General features: G+C 54.0%; 1 protein-coding gene across 1 annotated transcript; it reads left to right on the plus strand.

Moving 5' to 3' along the window:
• The first annotated feature begins 672 nt into the window (after positions 1–672).
• On the plus strand, positions 673–25058 carry ATP1A2 (ATPase Na+/K+ transporting subunit alpha 2). The gene is made up of 23 exons (XM_032609345.1): positions 673–760; positions 5913–6017; positions 6202–6261; positions 7740–7943; positions 8443–8556; positions 8809–8943; positions 9642–9759; positions 11649–11917; positions 12810–13008; positions 13144–13253; positions 13395–13529; positions 14256–14445; positions 14561–14736; positions 18427–18563; positions 19020–19170; positions 19259–19427; positions 19664–19818; positions 20415–20538; positions 20750–20895; positions 21101–21231; positions 23724–23825; positions 23922–24013; positions 24992–25058. The coding sequence occupies exons 1-23, from the start codon at positions 749–751 to the stop codon at positions 25018–25020; spliced, it is 3063 nt and encodes a 1020-aa protein (XP_032465236.1). The 5' UTR covers positions 673–748; the 3' UTR covers positions 25021–25058.
• Positions 25059–26108: the final 1050 nt, after the last annotated feature.

Here is a 26108-nt window from a genome sequence, read left to right on the forward strand (position 1 = left end):
ATTCTCAAACTTTGGAAAGGCTACATCTGGAGGGCTTGGGAGACCCTCTCCCCTCCATCTCCAAGCAGACTACGTGCTGCTCCTTGAGCTGCCTTTGACTCTCACCGGGGCCCCCTTCATACACAAGGGCTGGCCTGGGGTTCCAACACTACCTTTTCCTGGCTTCAGTATCCCCAACACCGCTACAGTTGGAAGGAACAGTCTCTGCTTCTTTCTCTGGGAGATTGGATGTAGACTCAGGAGACCCAGATTCTGACTCTGTTTTATCAGGTCAAATAGTTCAATCTCCCTGAGCCTCAGTTTCCCCAACAGGAACACAAGAAGAAGGGTCAGATCTCATGGCATCTGGCCTCTGGGATGCTGAGGGGACTGCTCCCGCTCGGCCTGTCCCTAAGGGGCATGTTCCCAGCCCGGCACAGCCTCTCCCTGCTCTCAGCAGTGGTGGCCCCAGGCCAGGGCTTGGAGGGTGAGGGGAGCCCAGGGGGGGCACTCAGCAGGGACAAACGGACCTTCCACAGGCCTGTTGCTTAAGGGGCGGGAGGGGAGGAGTCCTCAGAGATCCTGTTTCAACAAACGTTTCTTTCCCGAGAAGGGGAAGAGGGGGGAGGGGGAGAGGGACCTATTTAAAGCTACCCTGGTGCTCACTGTCTGTCTGCTGGGGTCTCTGGCCACCCCAGGCTGGTGGTGTGAGCTTGGGATCCTCCCGGTGACCTCCCCCATCTAGATTCCTCAGCCACTCTGCCCCAAGATGGGCCGTGGGGTGAGTATCCCCAAAGAGCAGGGGCCTCTCTGGGGGGAGCAGTAGGGCTCTCTGGACGGTGAGGGAGGCTGGAGGGAAAGGATGAGGTGGAGATGGGATACGGAGGGAGGAGCAGTGGGCTGGTTTGAACTTGGAACTGACAGTGTCCCGGCTACGACTGTGTGCACAGCCCCACGGCACAGACCCATAGGGCACAGACCCATAGAGCTCAGCCGCCCAAGCGCTGTCCTCTCCACCAGCACACCCAGCACGAGCCCCGCAGCCCACTACTCGCATCCCCTCCGGCCCTCCCTCCTCCACCCCCTCCCTCGTCTCCGTCCCTGCTCCTCCAGCCACATCTCCACCGTTCCTCCTCTCACCGCATCTCCCAGCCTCCCAGCTGAAGGGACATTTGGTACTGTTAATCCTCCCCGCCTTCGCCACCCTCTGAAAGTATCCATTCCTCTGGGAGTCCCAGCCCGAGAGGACGGGGGTCCAATCTGAGGTTGGAGAGAGGGGCAGGGGCCATCCACTGCAGAGTCACCAAGCAGTTCCGGACACCAGCTCCAGGGGCCCTGAGCTCCAGGGACAGCTGGGCGGAGGGTGTGGAGGAAGAGTGACGTGCCCCCAGCCCCCCGTCCAGCGCCCCCGGATGTCCCGGGCAGCATTGTCCTCTGGCTGCAAGCCATGTGCTTTGAGGACTTTCCCAGAGGCTGGTGAGAGCCGCAGGCACCCCCCTCAGTCCACCCCAGCCTGTGGCATTCTGCAGCACTGGGTATGCCAAGGGGAAGATTAACAACTACCAGGGAAGGGGGGTGGGGGACAGGGCCAGGGCTTTGAATGCTTGGAAATGAAATTTCCATATGGAGAAAAGTGACCCAATCCCTTTACATCCTGCGCCCTGGCGGCTTTCCTTTTGTGGAATGCTGGCAGAAGAGATCGGGGAGGGAAAGGGCCTGGGGAGCAACGGGAGGGTGCTGAGGAAAGAAGGTGCCTGTGGGGAGCTGTAGGGCTCTTTGGGCCTAGGGGGTCAGGCAAGGACATGGTATCACACTGAGATTAGCAGCTGAGAAAACTCGGAGCTTGGACACCAGGGTTCCTGAGCTAGGGTGGGAGCTATAAATAGAACTGGTGTGTGAGTGTGTGTGTGTGTGTGTGTTTTCATGTGTTCTCCATAGGCTGCAGTTGATACAGACATTCATGGGTGAGCACCTATGCTTGTGTCTCAGGAGACAAATTTGCAAACGTGCAGACCTTCAAGCATGAGTGAGCATAGATGTCACAGTGTGAGGGCGCGTGAGGTCTGTGAAGAGCTGTGTCTGGTGTGGGCTTCACAGAGGAAGAGCTCACAACCATGGGAAGATACTGTCTGGGGACCTTCAGCTGCACCTTGACATCTTTTGTTCCGCCAGGGAACGGGAGTCCCCAGCTGAGGCGCTGGACCTCGAACCTGTCCCCTCCTTCACCTTAGCACAGGGTGGACCCAGCTCAAGAGGTCCTGCTTGAGAAGTGATTTGACCTTGACTTCTTCAGGGGTCTGTGCTTCCCCCCCAGCATCCCTGAATTCCCTTCCCGTCTACTCCCAGTAGCGAGTCAGAGAGCAGGTCTGGTTCTATCCAGACTGAGGCTGGGGAGAGTGGGGGGACTTAAGGGGGGAGCTTGGAGTTCACCCAGCCAGGAGACCCCTGAAGAGGGAAGGCACCCCCCCCCATCCAAATCCTCTTTTTCCCAGCAGAGCAAGGGCTCACTGTCACCTCATCACCCTGTGACTGTGAAGGGCAGCATGGGAGTTGGGGGAAGGGACAACCCCGGTGGGAGGGAGCCCGGCCTGCTCCAGCTGCCACCGAAGGGCAGCGGTGGGGGGGAAAGTTGGCTGATTTCCAGCTGCCCCGACTCTGTCCCAGCCCTGGGCTTTCTCAGAAAGAGCTCTCTGTTCTCCTTCAGCACTCAAGGCCCAGAGAGGGGGACTTGTGGACTTGTGGATGGGGGAGGGAGGAGGGGAGGGGAGTGGTCCTGCTTCCTCTCTTTCTTTCTTGCCTGGGCAGCCCGCTGGCCCCGAATCTCTGCAGGCTCCTGGCTGCAGAGCCTGAGATCCCTGCCAGGACAGGAGGGGGGACGGGGCAGTGTGTCCCCAGCTCTGTGCCTGCCGGCAGGAAAGCAGGATGGGCACTTAGGGAAAGGGGCTGCTGCTGAGAGCTTCTTTGCTTAGCCACCATCTGTACATGCCAGACGTACGTATGTGGGCTGGGAAATTTTTAAACCATGCCTTTGATTCTAATTTTCATGAACTTCATGCCTGTATGTACAGAAAATCTCTGGGCTCTGCTCCTTAGCCCCCAGGCACAGCCCCCTCCTCTGTGAATGCCCAGAGGGTCACATGGAGGGTCACACTGAAGCTTATCCAGCCCGGTCTCTGGCTTCTTGTCTCTTCGCTGCTTTTCATCCATTTCTCAGTGCTGTCCCACCGAGGACAGAATCCAAAGCATCAGATTTGTGAATCCAGGACGTTTCAATCCATTCAATTAAATGAGCCCCCCTGAGTCACCTGGGGAAGCGAGAGGTAACACTAGTCACAGCCCTTCCCCGCTCCTGTTGGGCTGCTTCAGTCTCCCCAGGAAGATCAGCGTTCAGGAAGCCAAAGATAGCCTTGATCCGTAGATGCTTCACGTGGAAACAAATGCAAGATTTACTGATCACCTTTGCTGAGAAGAGCACTTCTGAGCAACACAGCGTGCAAAGAGCTCATATCCTTCTAGATCATTAGTGTCTGGGTGATAACGGTGTCCACCTCTCTCTGCACCTCCCCCACCCCAGTTCCTGATTTCACTGGCCAGACTTCTGTATCTCCAGGTGTTAGATTCGTGATCTCTTGTGATCAGGGCAGCTGCCACATTCCTTGGATGGCTCCTCTTTGATGGAAAAAAAATGTATCATCCCCAAGCACAGTGGATTTTTAGGGCAGTGAAACTACTCCGTATACTATAATAATGGATATATGTTATTATGCATTCATCCAAATCCACAGAATGTGCAACACCAAGAATGAACCCTAATGTAAACTATGGACTTTGAGTGATAATGATATGTCAACGTAGGTTCATCATTGTAACACATGTACCGCTCTGGTGCCAGGTGTTGATGGTGGGGAGGCCGTGCAGGGGCGGGTAGAAGGTATATGGGAGCCTGTAATTTTTGCTCACTTTTGCTGTGAACTTAAAACTGCTCTGAAAGAAAAAGTCTGTTTTTAAAAAATGAATTATCCTGCAAAAAAAAAAGGGGGGGGGCAGGAACCTTGACTGTAGATCCCACCCAGGTGTTCCCTCTTTACAGTAAAAAAAAAAAAAAAAAAAAAAGAAGAATTTCATCATAGTATAGAAAAGCTCATTTGTGAAACCCTGGCATGGTCCTTAGGGTCCAGTGGAAAAGTGGAGGCACAGGATAGGAACTGAGCAGTGCCTCTGTGACAAGGACACAACATCCTGAGGGAGGTGGGAGGAGAGGAGCCTGGGGAGGTAGAGGGGGTGAGAAGGCACTTGTCACGCCACCCCAGGCCTCCCCAGCCACTTCCTATCCTATCACCGAAGACCCCTTGGAAGGATAAATTCCCCACCTTCTCCCCCAGAAGGCCCCTGTGAGACCCTGGAAGCCTGGTGGCGGCGAGGAGACCACAGGCCAGTAAGAGGAGGGGGACATGGTAGCCTCACGAGGCTCCAGTTGAAAAGTTCACCTGACTTCACTAAAGGACCCAGGAATGCCTGAACCTAAGAGTTCCATGCATTTTCAGTTTTAGATTTATCTTCAGAGACAATTTCTCTTTTTTTTAAATCATCTTTATTAGATATAATTGCTTTACAATGGTGTTAGTTTCTGCTTTATAACAAAGTGAATCAGCTGTATGTATACATATATCCCCATATCTCTTCCCTCTTGCGTCTCTCTCCCCCCCTCCGTATCCCACCCCTCTAGGTGGTCACAGAGCACCGAGCTGATCTCCCTGTGCTATGCAGCTGCTCCCCACTAGCTAGCTATTTTACGTTTGCTGGTGTCTATATGTCCATGCCACTCTCTTACTTCGTCTCGGCTTACCCTTCCCCCTCCCCGTGTCCTCAAGTCCATTCTCTACGCTCAGAGACAATTTCTTATATTTTTAGACAAACAGTTCCCTCCTCACCCCATTGTGCTCTGGGGCCTCAAGTCCTGTGAATTGCCTCTTGCCCAGTCGCAATTTTTTTTTTTTTTTTTCAGCTCTGAGGTCAACTTTTATTTCTTGGCTGACAGGACTTGCAGACACATGATCCTCCCAGCACCTTTTATCCTGCCCAAGCAGCGGCAGCCTAGTACCAAGTGTCATGGCCAAAGGGGTTGGGGAGTCACTTCACATTCCAGGCTGGAGGCGAGGGGGGCTTGGGGGTACTCCCCCAGAAACCTTTGCCAGCAAGAGGCCATGACTCACCCCAACCCCAAATCCTGCATTCTGGTGGGAGGCGGCGGCAGGATGGAGAGGGCTCCCAGGACGCTCTGCGCGCCCATTTCCTGGACGCACTTGTCCTCCGACTACTGATTTCTCAGTCCGTGAGCCCTGCTCATCCCATTTCCACGCTCCACCACCAGACCCTGTGGTTCCCCTCCTCCTCCAGACACTTCCCTGCCCTGACCCCTGACTCCCCAAAGACTCCTAACTGCACCCCCATTCCTAACTGTCTCTACTCCTCTCTGAGTAAAGCAGCCACGGTGTTGGAACAAAGACATCCCTACAGGGTACTGCTCCCTCAACGAACCCCCAGCCCTGTCCAGTCCCTTCTACAACTCTAAATAGTGTAGGATGGTGGTTTTTAAGGGTTTTGTTTACTTTGCTTTAAGAGCAGCGTTCTTTCAACAAAATCTTAGCATGAGCCCAACTACTCAAAAGCTAAGTGGGCTCCTGAGTCCTGAGCCCCTCAGCCTTTCCCGAAGTTCAAATGTAGAGCCCTGGGGCTCTGCTAATCGTTTTCAAACTGAGGGCCTGGGGTCCCCGCCACCCTGCAACCCCCTTTCCTCCCCTGGGATGACCACTGACTTTGAATCCACTGCCCGCCCCCCACTCCCAATGCCTGGGATCCCAGGCTATCCTGGGGGAATAGAGGCTCCAGCCTCCGTCCTCCCTGACTCCCTGGGCTCTCCCTTCCTCTTGCAGGCCGGCCGCGAGTACTCACCTGCGGCCACCACTGCGGAAAATGGGGGCGGCAAGAAAAAACAGAAAGAGAAGGAGCTGGATGAGCTGAAGAAGGAGGTGGCCATGGTGAGCCCCCAGCCAGGCCATGGAAAAGGGCTCCCATGCTGGGACAGCTGCTCCTCAGGGAAAAGCTCATGCCCACCCCCCCATGCTCCTTGCCTCACTGCTGTGCTCTCAGTGCCCACAGATGCATTCTAGACACACACAGTCTGCCTCCGTCCCCAAAGCAAACTTGCCTTCCCTTCTCTAGGATGACCACAAGCTGTCCTTGGATGAGCTGGGCCGCAAGTACCAAGTGGATCTGTCCAAGGTCAGTGAAGGGGCTTCTAGGGAGGGCACCAAAGAGGTGAGAGAACCACGCAGCCTCAGGGTAGAAGGGGACTTAAAACTCAAAGCCAACCGTCTTTACGGTTAAGGAAACCGAGGCCCAGAGACAAGGGACTAGTTGGTGGCAGGGCCAAAGCTAGAACACAGATCCCCTGCTTCCTGGTCTACGGCTCCTTCCCTGAGTGCCTGGAAGCCAGAACTCCTTAAAACCCAGGCCCTGGAGGGCCTCTGGGCAGGGCTGTATCCCAAGCAGCTTCAGTGACACACCTTGTCTCGTGGAACTGACATACATGCAATAGTGGGGGAACCCGTGACTATTATCAGAGTAACGCGTTGGGCGCTGCTATGCATGTAGCGCTGGGATAGATGCTTTACGTACTTTCCTCTGATCCTTACAACAAGCCAGGTGTGGAGACCTGTTCATTAAAACAAGGAGACTCAGAGAGAGCGTAGCTTCCCACGTTCATGTCAATAGTTAGTGGCACAGTCACATTGCCAAGCCCATCATTGTGAAAAGTAAAATAAATCGTTCATCAGAAATGTAACGGGTGCATACCTCCTCCTGTAGGCCTTCCTTGACTGCCTTTTTTAAAATTCTACACCCCCTTCCTTTACCTTACTTTATTTTTTTAAGTAACACTTTTCACTATCTGGCAGTAATGTCTATTATATTGTGTTACCCCACGAGATCATAAGCTGTGCAAGGCAGGAACTTGTGGGTCTTGTCCATCTCTGGATCCCCAGCACTGACCATATTGCCTGGCATGTAGTAGGTGCTCAATACACATTTATTAAATAAATGAGGGGACAGAGAGAAAGAGAACTAAGAAGTGGCCTCTGCATTCAAGGGGCTCAAAGTCCAGCAGCAGAAAGGAAGACAAACGGAATTCCAATGCCATATAGTGAGTACAGCTCTAGAATCACGCCTGGGATACAATGGGACCCAGAGAGGGGGCATGTGAGCCAGCCTGGGGCTAGGGCAACAGGGTCAGGCAAAGCTTTCTGGGGAAAGAGATGGATGGTGACCAAAGCTGTATGACATTCATGGTCAGTAATGTAGGACTCTTCTTGAATCCTTGGTGAAGGGGGGGAATCTGAAGGCAGAGAGTTGGGGTGGGGGGTGGAGATCGATTGAGATGTCTTTCCAGGGAGTCTTATCAAGGCTGCCTCCAGAGGAGATTATTGTGGCCCTAACCAAAATGTGTCTCAACCCAAGGCTGACCAGAGGTGGGGGGACCACAGCCAAAATCCTACTCAGCCTTCAAGTCCTCCAACACCCATTGCAAATGCCACCTCCTCCGTGTGGCCTCTCCTGATGGTCCCCTACCCCTTCCGACCAGGTGGGATTTTTCTCTCCACCTGGACATTATTCTGCTGCCAGGGAGCTGGTGGGAAGTGATGAGGGGCCTGGCTGCTTCCAGGTGCGAGCTCAGCTCCCACACCTCTCCTTGCCTCCCTCAGGGCCTCACCAACCAGCGGGCCCAGGACATTCTGGCTCGGGATGGACCCAATGCCCTCACCCCACCCCCGACCACCCCTGAGTGGGTCAAGTTCTGTCGCCAGCTTTTCGGGGGCTTCTCCATCCTGCTGTGGATTGGGGCCATCCTCTGCTTCCTGGCCTACGGCATCCAGGCTGCCATGGAGGATGAACCATCCAATGACAATGTGAGCCAGCATGCCTGACCCCTGGACCAGCCCATGATTCTGTCCTCCAACCCTGAATCTCCAGTACAGTGGGTGGGGGTCAGGGAGCAAGACCTTCCTGTACAGGCTGACAGCCCCTCTGCTCTTTAGGCTGAAAGGGGGTGAGACTTCTGTACATATCTACAGACACTCCTCCTCCAACACAAACATACACAATCATTCACGATTGAGACAGCCCCTCCCTGTTCCTTCGCACTTGAGTGGGCTTGTCTGCATCCCTGGGTCTTTACCCCCTAGAGAGGTCCTAGTCCTGGGAACTCCCTATGATTTTCCCCACCCCCTCCAGTCTTAGGAGGCTGGGGTTAGAAGGTTGAAGGAGAGGTTGGAGAGAAGGACTTTCTTCCACCGTTCTCACTCCCAGATGCAGACAAAGGGGGGCACTGAATGCCCATCCTGAGTGGCAGCTGCCCCTCTCGGGTTGGGAAAAGGGTAGGTCCCTCAAAACCTTTCTCCTTACCAGCTGTATCTGGGCGTGGTGCTGGCAGCTGTGGTCATCGTGACTGGCTGCTTCTCCTACTACCAGGAGGCCAAGAGCTCCAAGATCATGGATTCCTTCAAGAACATGGTGCCTCAGGTAGATAGCGGAGCTGGGCTCCAGGCTGGGGCATAAGGTTTCTGAGAGACTCATCTCTTCAACTCCTTGGGCTCTGAGATGGAGGCTTGGGCAAAAAAGACCCCCCAGCTCTTCACTCCAGGACCTATTTTGTTGCTAAGGGTGCAAGGTCTGTCCTCCTTGGTGGGGTTGGAGGTGAGGTGGGACACCAGCAAAAGAGGAAGGTAGGGGTAAAGATGAGCATCTCCTGAGATCCCCGGGGCCTCCCCACAGCAAGCCCTCGTGGTACGGGAAGGAGAGAAGATGCAGATCAACGCGGAGGAGGTGGTGGTCGGAGACCTGGTGGAGGTGAAGGGTGGAGACCGAGTGCCTGCCGACCTCCGGATCATCTCTTCTCACGGCTGTAAGGTGAGGGGGCCAGGCCAGAGCCACTGGCTTAGTCCACAAAGCAAGCTGGGTAAAGCTGAGAGGGGCCCGTTAGAAGTTTGAAGTTTGGGAGGCCCAGGTCCAGATGTCAACACCTGCCCACACTGCCCAGCCACACCTTGTTTAACGTATTACATGTACGCCTCCTTGTATCTGTGTGTCATGAATGCTCTGCACCCCCGGTGTTTCTTTGATATCCACTTTATAGCAATCATGTATTGAGTATTATTATGTGTCAGGTGCTTTATATACATCCACACAGGCTACCTAACTTAACTCTGCAAGAATGGTGTAATCGTGCCGGGTGGTTGCATGTGGCCACATAAGTCATGCCATGTACAACCCTGGACGGTGCCATTTTCATTGACTACGGTGTGAATGGCACCCCCTGTAGTTTGTGCAACGCAGAGATTCTACTTCCATTCTCCATTTTATAGATGAGTAAAGGGAGGCAATGTTGGTTAAATAACTTGCCCAAGGTCACAGAAGAAGTCAGTGAGAGCCCAGATTCCAAACCAGAGCAGGGACAATAGCTGAGTAATGCTATAAATATGTGATGAGGGCAAGTGTAATTCTGTCTTGGGTGTCATGGAGACTGAGTGTGGCTGGAGTCAGGACACAGCTGTGCGTGCCTGAATGCGTCTGCCCATCTGATGACTCCACACTGCCTTCCTCCTCAGGTGGATAACTCATCCCTAACAGGCGAGTCGGAGCCCCAGACCCGCTCCCCCGAGTTCACCCACGAGAACCCCCTGGAGACCCGCAATATCTGTTTCTTCTCTACCAACTGCGTGGAAGGTGAGAGCCTAGCCTGGTGAGGAACCCCTGGTCCCAGCGTCAGCTGAGGGAGGAGACTCCATCCTGAGCCTCCAGGCAGGACTGGGGGCTATGGCTGTACTTACTTGTCAAAAGCCCGGCTATGGAGGAGGGAATTGAAGGGGCAGAGAGCCCTGAGTATTACAGAAGTAGCTCCCTCCAGAGAGCAGGGGATTGGCTGGGGCGGCATGACTCCAGGGAAAAGTCACCTCCCCACAGAAAGATCTCTGTTCTGTCCACCCCAGGACAACGCAGATTCCCAAGCCTTCAGATATGGGCCAAGACCCGTACACACGTACACATATGCACACACACGCATGCACACACACACGCACACGCCCCAAACCATCCTTGATTCCCAGAAGTCTCTGGTTTGACTGATGGCTTCCATCTCTCCTGGTTCTGGGACTAGTTGCTTCATTCTCTGACCCTTGCTTTGACCAGGGCCCAGGCTGGGGAAGGGACAGGAAAGCTTTCAGTCCAGGTGAACATTCAGGCCTTCCTTCAGGCTGCATCCTGGCCTGCGCTTCACCAAAAGAAACTGTCGGTCATGCACAGGCTGCCCGGTGTGCCCCACCACTGCTCTGGGTTCTAGAGATGACCAAAGGCCAGGAAGAGCTCCCAGAGCTGCCGCCACTGAGTGGCCAGAGTCCAAGCACCACCGAAAGCCCTGCCCTCTTTGGTTGTGCCAGTGAGCAGAGTCGGGCTGACTCGGAGAGGGAGGCCAGGGCCAGAGCTGGTGGGAGGAAGAGGCTGACTAGACCATTGGCCTCAGAAAATGGCCTCCTCACACATACCTTTCCCTTCCCGTTTCTCATTTCTCTTCAGTGTGTATTGTTTCTCTGGGCTTTCCCCCTCCTTCAGCAAGTTAGAATCATAGTGAAAATCACCACACATTGTTTCCTAAATTCTTAATGTACTGAGATTCTGAAATTTGCTCTACATTTCCCGCAACTGATAAAAATGCCTAGTAAAACATGTCCATTGCTTACTCTGAACTGGCTTTGAAGAGAGGAGAGGAAATGAATAGTACTAACATTTGTTGAGTGCCTACTACGTGCCAGGCACTGCTCTAGGTGTATGACAACACTGTCTCATTTCATTATTAAAACAATCCCTAGGTAGAAATTCAAAGATGGATGCAAACCCAGGTCTGGCTGGCTCCGATGCGTGCTCTTTGCACCCCAGCACACTTCCTCCCCTGAAGACCCCTGGAACGTCTCCATAAGGGCTAGAGATTGCCTAGCTTCTTCTGTAGAGATTCGTGCCTAGTGTTGAGAAAGAAAAACTTAAGACCACAGGGAGGGGCTTCCCTGGTGGCGCAGTGGTTGAGAGTCCGCCTGCCGATGCAGGCGACACGGGTTCGTGCCCCGGTCCGGGAGGATCCCACATGCCGCGGAGCTGCTGGACCCGTGAGCCATGGCCTCTGGACCTGCGCGTCCAGAGACTGTGCTCCACAGCAGGAGAGGCTGCAGCAGTGAGAGACCTGCATACCACACACAAAAAAAAAAAAGACCACAGGGAAAATCCATAAGCGCTTTACTTTGTGTTTGTAATGATTGATTTTACTGAAATACCACAGGCAATACTTTTATTTCATTTACTGAATCTCCTCAGTTTGAACCTTGAGTTTATTTGCAAGGTTCCTCCCCAGGCCCAGGTATAAGAGAAGATAAGTGGCTGTTGTATTGAGTCTGGGATTGGCCATCTATGCTGGGAGAGGAAGCCAAGGGAGGTACAATCTAATGACAGTGACCCACAGTCTTTGGCTTCTTTACTCTGTGATGGTTTTCCTCTCCCAGGAAGTAGGATGAGACTTCAGTTCCTGGGACCCCAAGGCACCCAACCTCGTGTCCCTTCCTGTGTTGTAGGCACTGCCAGGGGCATCGTGATTGCCACAGGTGACCGGACCGTGATGGGCCGCATAGCCACTCTGGCCTCAGGCCTGGAGGTCGGGCGGACACCCATAGCCATGGAGATTGAGCATTTCATCCAGCTGATCACGGGGGTGGCTGTGTTCCTGGGGGTATCCTTCTTCGTGCTGTCCCTCATCCTGGGCTACAGCTGGCTGGAGGCGGTCATCTTCCTCATCGGCATCATCGTGGCCAATGTGCCTGAGGGGCTGCTGGCCACTGTCACTGTGAGTGGGTCAGGCCAAGGGGCCTCCAGGGGAGGGCTTTGCTACCCTGCCTCAAAAGCAAGAGAGGCTATGGCTTCTCTGCAGTTTTTTTACTTCCAGCCCCTGAAATCACATATTCGATTCTCCTTTAAAACATGGCTTAGAATGTGAGTCTGAAAAAGATCATTTAATACGTGGCTCAGAGTTTGAGTCTGAAAGGTTTTAGGTTGGGCTGTGCCTTCACTCTCAGTTTCTCTCCCAGAGCTTGTCCTGGTCGCCTTTTCTCACAACCCTTGTACTAGTCATCTCCCCACTGCCCTCTGGAGCTCATCCTGGCTAACCCTCCCATCAAGGCTCTCTCCAAGGTCACCAGTGACTAATTAGCAAATCCAGTGACCTTTCCTCCTCTCCCATCCTTAACTCTGCTGCTGAAATGGATACTGCTGTCCACCCTCCTAGCATTCTCTCCTTCGTTGCTGACTGTGACTCATCACTACCCCGGTTCTCCTCTCCCCAGTCCCCTGCACTGTCCTCTTCCCCACCTCCACCGATCTTCAGTCCTCAGTGCTCTGCTTTCCTCCTGATGCCCCTGAGTAAGCTCATCTCCTCCCAGTTTCTGGTGCCTGTTCGGTGTTGATGACTCACACATACCTACACCCTGTTCTACTCTGGCCCTCTCTGGAGCTCTGGCCAAATATCTTCAACTCCCTACTGGACATTTCACCTAAATATACACTCATGATCTCAGCGCAACACGTCTAAAATGGAACACATTCATGACTTACACCTAAGTCTCTCTCAGTGTTCGTGGAGTAGGATCAAGGGAGGAGGGACAGAGCCATGGTCTGGGGTAAAGACATGGGTATCTCCAGCTTCAGGCTGAGCCCTTTTTATTGTCCTCTCTCTCCACTAGGTGTGTCTGACCCTGACAGCCAAGCGCATGGCTCGGAAGAACTGCCTGGTGAAGAACCTGGAGGCGGTGGAGACGCTGGGCTCCACCTCCACCATCTGCTCCGACAAGACGGGCACCCTCACCCAGAACCGCATGACCGTCGCCCACATGTGGTTTGACAACCAGATCCATGAGGCCGACACCACAGAAGATCAGTCTGGTGATTGAGTGCTCTACCCAGAGTGGGTGGAGGGGACCGGAGGATGTTCAGGGCACTGGAGTGGTGGGACGGGTGGGGTGAGATAAGAGGTCTAAAGGAGAGCCAAGCTCCTGCTTCTCTCTCCTTTCCTCCCAGGGGCCACTTTCGACAAACGATCCCCCACGTGGACCGCCCTGTCCCGGATTGCTGGTCTCTGCAACCGTGCTGTCTTCAAGGCAGGGCAGGAGAACATCTCTGTGTCTAAGGTAGGGGGTCGGGGGATCGCCACAGCCCGCCCACTTTGCTGACGCCCAGCTTCCCCTCTTGCACCCTGTGGCTGCCTTGGGGATGTCAGTGCCCTCCCTCCTTGGTCCTCCACTGTGACACTGAATTCTCCTTGTTGGCAGCGGGACACAGCTGGTGATGCCTCAGAGTCAGCTCTGCTCAAGTGCATTGAGCTATCCTGCGGCTCCGTGAGGAAGATGAGGGATAGAAACCCCAAGGTGGCGGAGATCCCGTTCAACTCAACCAATAAGTACCAGGTCTGCTTTGGGTGCCAGGTCAAGGGAAGAGGGAGAGATGGAAGTGAGGGGCGCACAGAGTCGAAGGGGAATCAACAGCAGGAAAGAGAGCATCTGAGCACCCTCTCACCCCTGCCTCATCCCCCGGGGCAACGTGGGTGACCAGATGTCTGGTTGCAACGACCAACCCCACACCCAGCTCCCAAACCTTCATTCCTTTACTACAACCTGTCACTTTCTCAACTCTTCTTCCCAGGGCTCCACATCCTCTGGCTTCAGTCCCTCAACCCTTCCATCCCATTCAGTTGAACCATACATCGGAAATTTCCTTAGGGTATCCCTCAGCCTGTGGGCATCTCTTAAATGCCAAGAATGCAGTATCAGCTATGTCCTGTAAAAGCCATAGGGGTAAAGCCCCCCTAAGGCCAGTGTGGTGATGGGGCGTGCTGATGACAAAGCCACCTCGCCCCTAGCACAGTGCTCGTCCTAACTGATTGGAGTAGATATTTGCTGAGTGAATGAATGTCCTCTGGGAAGGTGACTCTCAGGTTACAGGGTTAGGACTATGAGGTCCAAACACCCATCTACACACGGAGACTCTCCCTATGTTGACAATGGGTGATGGATCGGGGGTATTTTATTAAGGGAGTTTTCCTTACCAGCCTCTGCTCTGTCCCAGGCCCCGTGCTGGGCACTGGAGCTTCAAGACAAGTGTGACCCCTCTGTAACTGCCTTTCGTCTCTCCAGCTGTCCATCCACGAGAGAGAAGACAGCCCCCAGAGCTACGTGCTGGTGATGAAGGGGGCCCCCGAGCGCATCCTGGACCGGTGCTCCTCCATCTTGGTGCAGGGCAAGGAGGTCCCTCTAGACAAGGAGATGCAAGACGCCTTCCAGAATGCCTACCTGGAGCTGGGAGGACTGGGGGAGCGAGTGCTAGGTGAGGGGCCAGAAGCAGGGAGCAGGGCTGAGAAAGGCTTCCGTGGGATGAGGGGCTCTGGGGGCAACCCGGCGGCCACCTTGCTGCTCTCACTCCTCCCTTCTGTCCCCTTCAGGCTTCTGTCAACTGAATCTGCCCTCTGGAAAGTTTCCTCGGGGCTTCAAATTCGACACAGATGAGCTGAACTTTCCCACGGAGAAGCTCTGCTTCGTGGGGCTCATGTCCATGATTGACCCTCCACGGGCTGCCGTGCCGGACGCTGTGGGCAAGTGCCGGAGTGCAGGCATCAAGGTACTAGCCTCACTTCGTCCCTCCTCCCAAACACCAAAAGTCCAGGGGCCGCAGAGGCTGCTGCCCTGGGGAGACCTGGGCCACTGTTGGCCTCCTTCCTGCTGACTGAGAGGAGAAGCCGTCCATCTGCAAGGAAAGGTCGGTCCCTGCCTTGGAGCTCTCACCCTTGTCCCTTCTGCTCAGAGTGACCAGTCTCCCACACCCAATCCTCTCTCTCTGGGGCACGGCTCCTTCCATTCTGGTTTCAAGCCGATCAGTCACCCTTATCTTGGAGATTTGGTTGTCCTCCCCTTCCCAGCTAGCGCCCACTCTCTCTAGCCGTTTAGGATGAGATTAGTAGGCTCTCGCCTGCAGCCACTCACCTCTGCCCCATAACCCCGTAGACTAGCTCCAGTCCTCACTCCACCAAGCATACCTCTCCCACGTTCTCTTCTCCAACTGCAATTGCTTCTCAATGACCACTCCCTTCTCCGTACGACATTTGTGCTTCCTTCAACAAATATTTATTGTTTACTGAGCACTGTTCAAGGTGCTGGAGTTCAACGAACAAACAAAAATCCCTTCCATCCTGGTTACTTTCCTGCTTCCAAGATACAGCCCTTTACCACTCTTAACCTGTCCAGTTACCAATTCTGATGCCCTCGCTTGTTCCTCCTTTTGCAACTTCTCACCTACTTCCAAATCAGTTCAACTCAACCTGTCTACTGAGGGCCAGGGACTGCACCAGGCACTGGGGATACAAAAGACAAATAAGATATAGTGCCTGGCCTCCGGAGCTCATGATCCCTCAGGGGAAACAAACGCCTTGAAGTTAATCACAGAACAATTTTAACAGATAGGGTCTTTGAGCACCCGCTAAGGGCCAGATATTCTAATAATAAAAAGAGCCCATTGTTTTGTGAGGATTTATATGTATCAGGCACTATTCTAAACACCAAACCTGTATGATCTCATTTGATTTTCACAACAACCCTACAAGTAAGCACTAGTATTTTCCCTGAGTTACAGAGACAAAAACTGAGACGCAAAGTGACATGCCCAAGGCCACACAGCTAGTAAGTGGTAGAGCCAGGATTTGAACTGAGGTATCTGCATTTTTTTTTTTTTTTTGCGGTACGCGGGCCTCTCACTGCCGTGGCCTCTCCCGTTGCGGAGCACAGGCTCCGGACGCGCAGGCTCAGCGGCCATGGCTCACGGGCCCAGCCGCTCCGCGGCACGTGGGATCCTCCCTGACCGGGGCACGAACCCGCGTCCCCTGCATCGGGAGGCGGCTCCCAACCACTGCGCCACCAGGGAAGCCCTCTGCTATTTTTTAACCATCACACTAGAGGGCTTATATGTATATATGCACATATATGTGATTTCTGAACCCTGCAACCACTCTGTCTCTAAGGTAGGCATCATTATCCCCATTTAAAAATAAAACAAGCTGAGACTCAGAGTGGGTAAGTAGCTTTCCCAAAATAAAACTGCTAGTAAGAGGGAAACTGGCTATAGGAAGCCTGGCCAGCTCATCCGGAAAGCCCCTACTCCCCTTCTCGCCAGGCAGCCTGTTACCATGATCAGAACAGTCACCGAGGCCTGGGGAAAGCATGTCCAGGGAACTCAGAGCAGCAGGGAGCTGTTAAGTCCACCTCGGAGAACTGGACAATGTTTTACAGAGGGCATGATATTTGATCTGGGCCCCGAAGGGTGAAGAGCATTTTGTAAGGCGGGGAGGGAGCGGAAGGCGTGTCAAGAGCAGGGAACAGTGTGTACCCAGCGGTGGCTGGACTGCACGGGGCGTGTGCGCGTGGCAGTGGGAGGTGGCCGAGGAGCACCGGAGATGGAGACTGCAATCAGGGCCAGGGCCAGTTGGAAGGATTTTGCTTAAATGCCAGACTTGGGCCCTATCCTGAGAGCCACAGAGGGCCGCAGGTGTCACAGGGCAGAGCTAGCCCTTAGGAGGCTCCCTGGATGGAGGAGGGGCTGGATTTGGAGAAGAACTGGGGTTGCGGAGACAGCACAAGAGGCTATTGCAATACCAAGATGATGACCCAAATGAGGGAAGTGACAAAAGGAGTGGAGTAGTTACTTTTGAGAGCTGTTTTGAGAACTTGGTGACCAAACTCAAATGGGGAGGTGAGAAGACCCAGGAGATAAAGGGACTGAATGAAGCGAACGGATGGTATCTCAGGTGGGGAGCAGAGGAGAAGGCTCCGTGGGGGTGGGGAGTGGAGATAAGGAGTTCCCTTCGCCCTGAGATCGGAAGGTCTGTAAGATGCTCAGGGGGAGATGTTTCAGGGAAAGCAGGAATATGGCTGAGAGCTCAAGAAAGCGGGCCAGGACAGGAGAGTTCAGTCTCGTTCCCACGTGAGTACAGATTAAAGACACGCTAGTATGCTTGATTCTGCCGCTGAGGACAAGAGCAGGAGTGAAGAAAGGGGAGGGGAAGGAAACCCCGGGCCACACCAACAGGAAGGGCAAGTGGAGGAGGAACCAGCGATGAGGGGGAAGGTGGTGACAGGTAACCCTTAGCGAGTGTCCACCTAAGGCCACTAACTCCTCAAGACGACCCTGAAGGAAAGACTCATCATCTCCGTCCTGCTGAGATTTAGTGAAGGCACTTGGGGAAGGTCAGTGTTTCACCTTAGGTCTGCTAGGCGACACCAAAGCTGCTTCCTCACTCAGGTGGGAAAGACCACCTGAAGAGGGATGGAGGGCAACTGGGAATGAAGGAGTCCATGGGGGCCAAGGGAGGACAGGGCTTCAAGGAGGGGGTGGTAGACAGTGCCAAACCCCTCAGAGGGTTGAGTAGGATGAGGACTGCAAAGATGCTTTTGTCTTTCAGCTGGGAGACCCAGGTGGCTTTTGGGGGTGGAAGAGAAGACAGCGGGGCGTGAAGAGGCTTCCTTCTCAGTATGTGTGGGATTTGCCCCACAAACCCCCACATGCAAATGGTCTCCTAAGCCAGCTCTGATCTCCTGATGCTTGCAACATCCTCTTTACCAGCCTCTCAGATGCTAACCACCTTCCCCATCCAGCTCCATCCATTCTGCAACAGCAGCAATGAATATCACGGTTCAGTCAGGAATCACCTTCTTGCCACACTGTGAAGGGATGTCAGAGGCAGAAGACAGGTGGTGGAAGGCAGCAGGGAGGGATGGGAGGGAATGTCTCCCTCCCGTCCCTGCCCTGTCTGATTAGGATGTCGGCAGACATCACACTGGGCACTAGGAAAACCATGTCCGTTCTGGTTCCCTGGGACCCGGAGCAAATCATGGGCTCCTTGCTAAGCCTTTGTTTCCTCATTGGTAAAATGAAGGAGATGTTAGGGGTCCTTCCAGCTGTGACAACCTCATACCCCATGACATTCAAACTCCTAAACAATCCTGAGACTGCTCTTCCAAGGGACCCTCATTAACTTGTTACTCTGTCAGAGAGGCTTTCCTCCAGTTAGGCAAACTATCTCTGATCTCCTGAACACAGCTTGTTGTTGTCTCTTCCCCTCACCCACTCTCTCTCTCTCTCTCTCTCTCTCTCTCTCTCTCTCACACACACACACACACACACACAGAATTCCATTATTTTGGCTGGGATCTTCCAGTCCCACCATCTAGTGGTCTAGCTCTTCCGACTTTGGGAAAGGAATAAAAAGAGAAAAAAAAACCTTAATGCTGCTTTCCTTTTCTCTTTTCTCCTTGCTGCCAGGTGATCATGGTGACCGGGGACCACCCTATCACAGCCAAGGCCATTGCCAAAGGTGTGGGTATCATATCAGAGGGCAACGAGACGGTGGAGGACATTGCAGCCCGGCTCAACATTCCTGTCAGCCAGGTCAACCCCAGGTGAGGCTCCGTAGGACCCCTCCCTCATCAACTCAGCCTCTCCCACTGGACACTTGAACAGCCCCTGAGGGTATCTGGTCCTAACTGCTGGTTCCCTGGTCCCGAGCCTGTGGCCAGATTGTGCCACTGATCAGTTGTGTAACCTCGGACCTGTCACTTTACCTTCCCGAGCCTCCATTCTCTCAACTTCAAAATTAGGGTAGTATCCACGCTGCTGGTTTCTATAGGAGCGAGATACGTATAAAGGAAGTAGCGCCTGGCCCAGCACACTGTACTGACGACTGTGATGCTGCCGCGTGGTGAGGACTGAGCACCACCCCCTCAAAGAGAGAAATGGGAAAGACAGGTCACTGAGTGTCAGGGAGAGGAAGAAGGAAGCTGTTGGGGAAGACCCGGCAGTGGCGAGGAGGGGTGGTGGGCTACCAGGGAATCAACCAGCTCTGCCTCTGCCTCCAGAGAGGCCAAGGCATGTGTGGTGCACGGCTCTGACCTGAAGGACATGACGTCAGAGCAGCTGGACGAGATCCTCAAGAACCACACGGAGATTGTCTTTGCCCGGACGTCTCCTCAGCAGAAGCTCATCATCGTGGAGGGCTGTCAGAGGCAGGTGAGCAAGGGGGTAAGGGTCAAGGTCAGGGCCAGGGCCAGGCACATGCAGGGGCTGCACCCCCAGCCTGGCTGTACCTTCTCCCCAGGGAGCCATTGTGGCGGTGACAGGGGACGGGGTGAACGACTCCCCTGCGCTGAAGAAGGCAGACATCGGCATCGCCATGGGCATCGCTGGCTCTGACGTGTCTAAGCAGGCAGCCGACATGATCCTGCTGGACGACAACTTTGCCTCCATCGTCACTGGTGTGGAGGAGGGTGAGGGGCTACACGGGCTGGGATGCCATCCAGGATGTCTGAGCTGGCACATCTGCTTCCCTGCCTTTTACCCCAATTACAGACTCAACTCAGGATCTCAGGCATCCACCGCCTGCTTTAGCTTCCCTCTAATGCAAAAGCTCCCTTTGTTGGGTAGACAAGCGGCCCATGCTTCAGGGGCTAGGGGTGGGGAGGGTCCCTCTGATCTCCCTGATGCCCTCAGAACCTCCCCACAGGCCGCCTGATCTTTGACAACCTGAAGAAATCCATCGCCTACACCCTGACCAGCAACATCCCCGAGATCACCCCCTTCCTGCTGTTCATCATCGCCAACATCCCCCTGCCTCTGGGCACTGTGACCATCCTCTGCATTGACTTGGGCACTGACATGGTGAGGCCATGGGTTGGAGGAGGGAACAGGCAAGGCAGTCGTGGGGGTGCAGTGGGTAGGGGTGGGCCACAGATGGAAGGAAAGGTGCATCAGGGACAGCTGAGCAGGCTGTGAGGGTTGCAGAGAAGATGAGCACAAAGCTTGGAAGATGATAGAGTCTTGGGTCTCTTTTTTTTTTGACTGCGTCGGGTCTTTGTTGCTGCGCACGGGCTTTCTCTAGTTGCAGCGAGCGGGGGCTACTCTTCGTTGCGGTGCACGGGCTTCTCACTGCAGTGGCTTCTCTTGTTGCGGAGCACAGGCTCTAGGCGCACGGGCTTCAGTGGTTGTGGCTTGCGGGCTCCAGAGCACAGGCTCAGTAGTTGTGGCGCACAGGCTTAGTTGCTCCACGGCATGTGGGATCTTCCCGGACCAAGGATCGAACCGGGGTCCCCTGCATTGGCAGATGGATTCTTAACCGCTGCGCCACCAGGGAAGTCCAGGGTCTTGGATCTTTATAAGTGTTTGAATTGTGTCAAAGATTCTTCACTGTTGATCATCCCCTGCTCCCACCCTCTCCCTTCAACTGCCGTCCTCTCCCCAACTGCCCCCTTGCACAGGTCCCTGCCATCTCCTTGGCCTATGAGGCAGCTGAGAGTGACATCATGAAGCGGCAGCCGAGAAACCCGCAGACGGACAAGCTGGTGAACGAGAGGCTGATCAGCATGGCCTATGGACAGATCGGTGCGGCCGGGCCCGGGGCTCAGGAGGGAACCCCAAGAAGACGCTCTTCCCAGCCTTTGGAGGGGATGATCCCCCTGCAAAATTCCAGGACAGGGGCCAACTCCCCGAGGGTCAGGGATGTCCGTCCTTCTCTGGCCCGTAGGGGCTGGTCCCATCCTGTTACCTTCTATGACCCAGGCCCTGCCCTTTGTCCTTTGCCCACCACCCACAGGGATGATCCAGGCGCTGGGTGGCTTCTTCACCTACTTCGTGATCCTGGCAGAGAATGGTTTCCTGCCTTCACGGCTGCTGGGAATCCGCCTCGACTGGGACGACCGGTCCATGAACGACCTGGAGGACAGCTACGGACAGGAGTGGGTGAGTGGGGCTGTGGAAGTGCAGGTGCACACATATGAGAGGGTAGGGCTGAACGTCTGGCAGGAGTGGTCAGTCGTGGCCAATGGGATTGGGGGCTAAGGGTGGAGTAGGTGCCCAGGGTTTAACATCTGCCCTGGACCACGCTGCACCCTGTTCCTACCCTTTCCTCTCACACCCTCACCTCTCTCTGCCCGCCCTCCCCCAGACCTATGAGCAACGGAAGGTGGTGGAGTTCACGTGCCACACGGCCTTCTTTGCCAGCATCGTGGTCGTGCAGTGGGCTGACCTCATCATCTGCAAGACCCGCCGCAACTCAGTCTTCCAGCAGGGCATGAAGTGAGCACCGCCCACCGGCCCTGCCCACCAGGCAGAGCGCATTCAGGGCGCACTCACCCACCCACATCGGCTGGGGTCTCTGACTGTAGTTGCCCGGCTGTAAATCCGTAGCCTTTTCGGAAATAGATGAGCGAAGAGGAAGGAGGGCTATGACTCTTTCTGATGAGTTTTAATTTGCTCCCCAAATCTCCTTCATTATGGTCTCCTTCCATCATCTTTCCTTTTCATCTTTTCCCCTTACCTCTCCTCTCCCTCCCTTCTTCCTTCCTCCCTTCCTTCCTCTATCTTATACTCTATACTCACCCCCACCCCTTGGCCCAGCCCTAAATACAGGGTCCCCTGTGCCCCCCTCCACTCGGCAGGTAGCTCTAGTTCACAGCACTTGCCTTGTGGTGGTGATGTTGTCCTTGTGGGAGCTGCGAGCTGCTCAGGGTCAAGTTCTTATAGTGTGAGTTACACCTGCCAGTCACTGTGCTAAGTGATTCACAGACATCGTCAAACCTCACAGTAGCTCTGTGAGGGAGGTATTATTTTCATTCTATGGATAAGAGACCCCCGCAAAAAGTTAAATGGTGTGCCTGGGGTCACCCAGCTGGAAATAGCTCAGCCAGCTCTCTTTCTGAAGCCCAAGCTCGTGACTACTACCCTGGGTGGCTCACCTGTCACAGAGCCTGGCACCTGGGGGGTACCCAGTGATTCCTCTGAAGCTCAGCCTGGATGGTGGTCGGTGCCGAAGGTATCACTCCCATTATCTTTCTTTTCTTCTACTGCAAACAATGGGCACAAGTCCCCACATGAGTTTTGTCACAATTTCTTAGTTTGAGAAAAAATATATATACCAAAACTCCAGTGAAGTTAATAGCGTTTGAGATCCTAGGGAGAGGAAAGGGGAAAGTCTGTTAGATGAAGGAAGGAGATTCCACTGAGCTAAAAACACTAACGGGGACAAGGCAGTGAGCAGAGAACAAGGAGCAGAGGGACCAAGACACTGGGTGACCGACTGTGCAGGGCATGGGTGAGAGAGCAAGCAGGGGACAGGACCAGACCGGCTAAATCCTGCCCATCTGAGAGGCAAGTGGAAAAGAAACTAAACAAAATTCAGACTGGGACAGGGAAGGAATACTAATAGCAACAAGTAACCTGGCCCGAGGCAGCCTTAGCACCTTATGCCCCACCCTGGGCTGTCTGGACCCTCAGGGGTCCTCAGAGATGCTCTGTGCATTATTCAAACAGCTTTATGGAAATTAAGCACTTCCTCTAAGAAGATTCCCAAGCTTACCAAAGTGTCATTGTCAGGCAGAAGCCTAAGTATGAACTATAGCGATCACATGCTAACACGCAATTCTCTTTGGAAGCCGTGTGTATCGCTAATTAAGTTTCTAATTGGGAAAATATATTCATTACTTTTTTTTTTGACCTGGCTGTGGAGCATGCGGGATCTTAGTTCCCCAACCAGGGATCGAACCCGTGACCCCTGCAGTGGAAGCGCAGGTCCCCAACCATAGGACTGCCAGGGAATTCCCTATATCCATTACTTATTAACAAATGCAGCTGGAGAGACAAAAATCAATTAAAATGTGGCCTTTTTAGAAGAAAAATAAGAGGGATCCTTAATGAGTGAAAAGTTTGGGAACCACTGGCTTAAGCCATGAAGAGGTGCAGTGCATGGGATTATAAAACACAGCTAAGAACGTTCCACGTTCAAGAGCTCTCCACGCATTATCTCCCATAACCTTCCCACCAGCCGTAGGATATAAAGGTACTATCTCCTCCACAGAAGGAGCATGAGACTCAGAGGAGTTAAGCAACATTGCTGCTTACAACCAAAAGCTAGTAAGTGGCCCGGCTGGGACTAAACCCCGCCTGTACGACTCCACTGTCCTCAGAGCCTTATTCTTTCCTGCTCTTCAGTTCTGATGTGGTGAATATATATTCAGCACTTTTTATCCAGTGAGCTTTCCCTTTCTGAGTACTTTACAAACATTCCCTTCTTTATTGAATATCTATGATCAACAACTACCTGGGGCTGTAGGAGACACTGAGAGGGTAGAAGACATAATTGGGTCCTGAAGTGAAGGAACAAGCTGGGGAGACGACACCTTCAAAGGCCACGTGCCTGGAGCAGTAACAATATCATAAGCTGCGTGAGGGCAGGTTCCCGGGTCTCCAGAAGGAAGCTTGCGTTGACCACAGCATCTCCAGCACAGAGCGTATCACCCAACACATAGGAAACATGTATTTGATGACTGAAAGTAAGTGTTATAGACAATAATCGGAGGTAAAATCAGTAAGCAGAAAAATTAAAGACAATCTTTCTTTGGTTACATTTAGCATTTGAGAAGCATTTGAGAAGGCTATATACGTCACATATAGCCTTTCCCCAACGTTTCTTCCCGCCTCTTTCCCTTCCACCACCAGGGGTCACCCTGGATCTCTGCCCCTCCTTGCCCTCCCCTCCAACACTACCTACCATCTTTTCCTTGCCTTTTCAGGAACAAGATTCTGATTTTTGGGCTCCTGGAGGAGACAGCGCTGGCGGCCTTTCTGTCCTACTGCCCGGGCATGGGTGTGGCCCTGCGCATGTACCCGCTCAAGTGAGTGTCCCTTTAGATGGGCCTCTGCTAGGATCCAAGTTCTGGTCCCTTTGAAGCAACCTCTGATGCTCTTGACACTCTCCTCTGTCTCCTCAGGGTCACCTGGTGGTTCTGCGCCTTCCCCTACAGTCTCCTCATCTTCATCTACGATGAGGTCCGAAAGCTGATCCTGCGGCGATATCCAGGCGGTAAGCACCTCAGCGCTGCGCCCCGACCCCAGCAAAGTGCAACTCCCCACTGTGGATACCTACCCCTGCAGGGCTCCAAACCCGAACTCCATTCCTACTACGGGTCCTTGCTCCTTTTCCTCAGTGCCCTCGGATCCTCGGGTCCAGGGTCCTAGGAGCCCTGACTCTGCTGAAACTCTTCCTCCCAAATTCCCGTCCCACCCAACACACAACTGGTCTCTGAGGCCCTCTGCCTTCCACCTGAAATCACAGAACATGAGAACTAGAAGGGCCCTCCGAGGTCATCTAGTCCCACCTCCACATTTTACAGACAAAGAGAGGGGCAGAGGTGAATTTATTCGTTCAGGGTCATAAAGCCAGAAGCAGCAGAAGTGGCGCTACAACCCAGCCCTCCTAATTCCCAGGCATCAACCATGTATTTTTTTTTTCCCAACAAGCATTTTTGATCACTTACTGGAGGTTGAAAATGGGTGGCCCACAAGCCAAATAGGGTCCATGAATGTTGTTTGGTTTGGCTGCCCTATCTTGTACGGGTGTTTTTTGTTTTTTATTTTTCAATTGGCCTAATATCTAAAACTTAGGGGCTTTCACACAGAATCCAAGTTTCTGGCTTCTCCTGAAAAATCACAGGCGCTGTCGATCCCAGGGCCCCATTTCTGGACAGCAACAATGCACGGCTGCCCTTTAGAAACTCACTTGTTACCTGAACAGCCCCTGTTGCCATTTGTATTTTCACCCCCAACCAAACCACTCCGGGCCCACCGTCCCCTGTACTAAATGCAAGTCTCTCCTTTCCCCTAATCCATGGCCTAATGGAGTCCCCTCCCCCACTCCCCTTCCACAGCTGCTTTCCTCAGCCCCTTCCCCAGGCTTCCCTTCTGCCTAGGGGCTTGGCCTCAACCACCAAGCCCCTAGGGCATTTATCTCTTGTCTCCTCTAAACTCACCCTGCAATCCCCGTGCCTAATCTCTCTAACAGGCTGGGTGGAGAAGGAGACGTACTACTGAGCCCTTTGGAAAGAAGAGCCAAGCATGGGAAAGACGGGGGTGGGGTGGGGGTGGGGCCCTGAAGGTGTCGCAGGGATGGCGTTGGGGAGGGGTGGAAAACAGTGGGGTGGCATTTGGGGAGAAGACTTGGGGCGAGAGAATGAGGCAACTCAGCAGGTCGAGTTGCAGGGAGTGGGTAATTCAGCTTGGGGTGATTGCCCCAGAGGCCTGTCTAGGAGCAATCAGCCCAGACACTACGTGTCAGGGGTCCCTCCCCAGGTCCTGCTCTGCTGCACTCCACGTGCTGTCTAACTCACCTGAGGACCCGAGGGGTACCCCAGCCCTCCCCGGTCCCTGTTCCTTCACCCCCACCTCCCACTAGAACACATCAACACCGAAAGGCAGGGGTCTGTCTAGACCAGGAGGGGAACTGTCTCAGGTCACCAGTGTCCCTTTATCTCTCCAACCTCACCCCACTCCCCACATTCACCCCTCATTTGCTTCCTGCCCAACTCTGTCCCCTGCTTCCCCCTCAGACCTGGAAATCACAAATGGTGCCTCCTGGTGAGTGCTAGGGCCTGAGGCCAGAAAGGGAAGCCAGCTGGTTGGAGAAGCTGGCCCGTCTCCCAGTCAAAGCCATTTAGGAAGCGCCAGAGGAGAGCTGGGCGGACAGGTGGGAGAGGGGGTTATGGCGGAGCAGGGGGACAGGAAAGGAGAGAGAATGTCAGTTCAGGATGTCTGACATAGATCTCTGGGCTCCAGCTCTGTGACCTGCCCTTCAGAGCAGCGGTCTCCAACCTTTTTGGCACCAGGGGCTGGCTCCGTGGAAGACGATTTTTCCACAGACGGGAAGGGGTGGTGCAGGGGAATGGTTCAGGAGGTAATGCCAGCGATGGGGGGCGATGGGGGGCTGCGGATGAAGCTTTGCTCGCTCACAACCACTCACCTCCTGCTATGTGGCCCAGTTCCTAACAGGCTGCGGACCTGTATTGGTCGGAGGCCCGGGTGTTGGGGACCCCTGCTTTAGAGTACCCCGCCAGTAGAACCAATTCCAACGTCACCAGAGTAGCAGCAGAGGCAGGACCAGGAGGCAATCTGAGGGGCTTCAC

The sequence above is a fragment of the Phocoena sinus genome, chromosome 1 (assembly GCF_008692025.1).
Source record: "Phocoena sinus isolate mPhoSin1 chromosome 1, mPhoSin1.pri, whole genome shotgun sequence".
Classification (NCBI taxonomy): domain Eukaryota; kingdom Metazoa; phylum Chordata; class Mammalia; order Artiodactyla; family Phocoenidae; genus Phocoena; species Phocoena sinus.

What these genes read in the sequence shown, in the direction of transcription:
- ATP1A2 (XM_032609345.1), top strand. An exon ending in TGGAGGGCTGTCAGAGGCAG is followed by an intron (nt 19,171 to 19,258) that starts GTGAGCAAGGGG and finishes CCTTCTCCCCAG; the next exon opens with GGAGCCATTGTGGCGGTGAC. An exon ending in CGTCACTGGTGTGGAGGAGG is followed by an intron (nt 19,428 to 19,663) that starts GTGAGGGGCTAC and finishes ACCTCCCCACAG; the next exon opens with GCCGCCTGATCTTTGACAAC.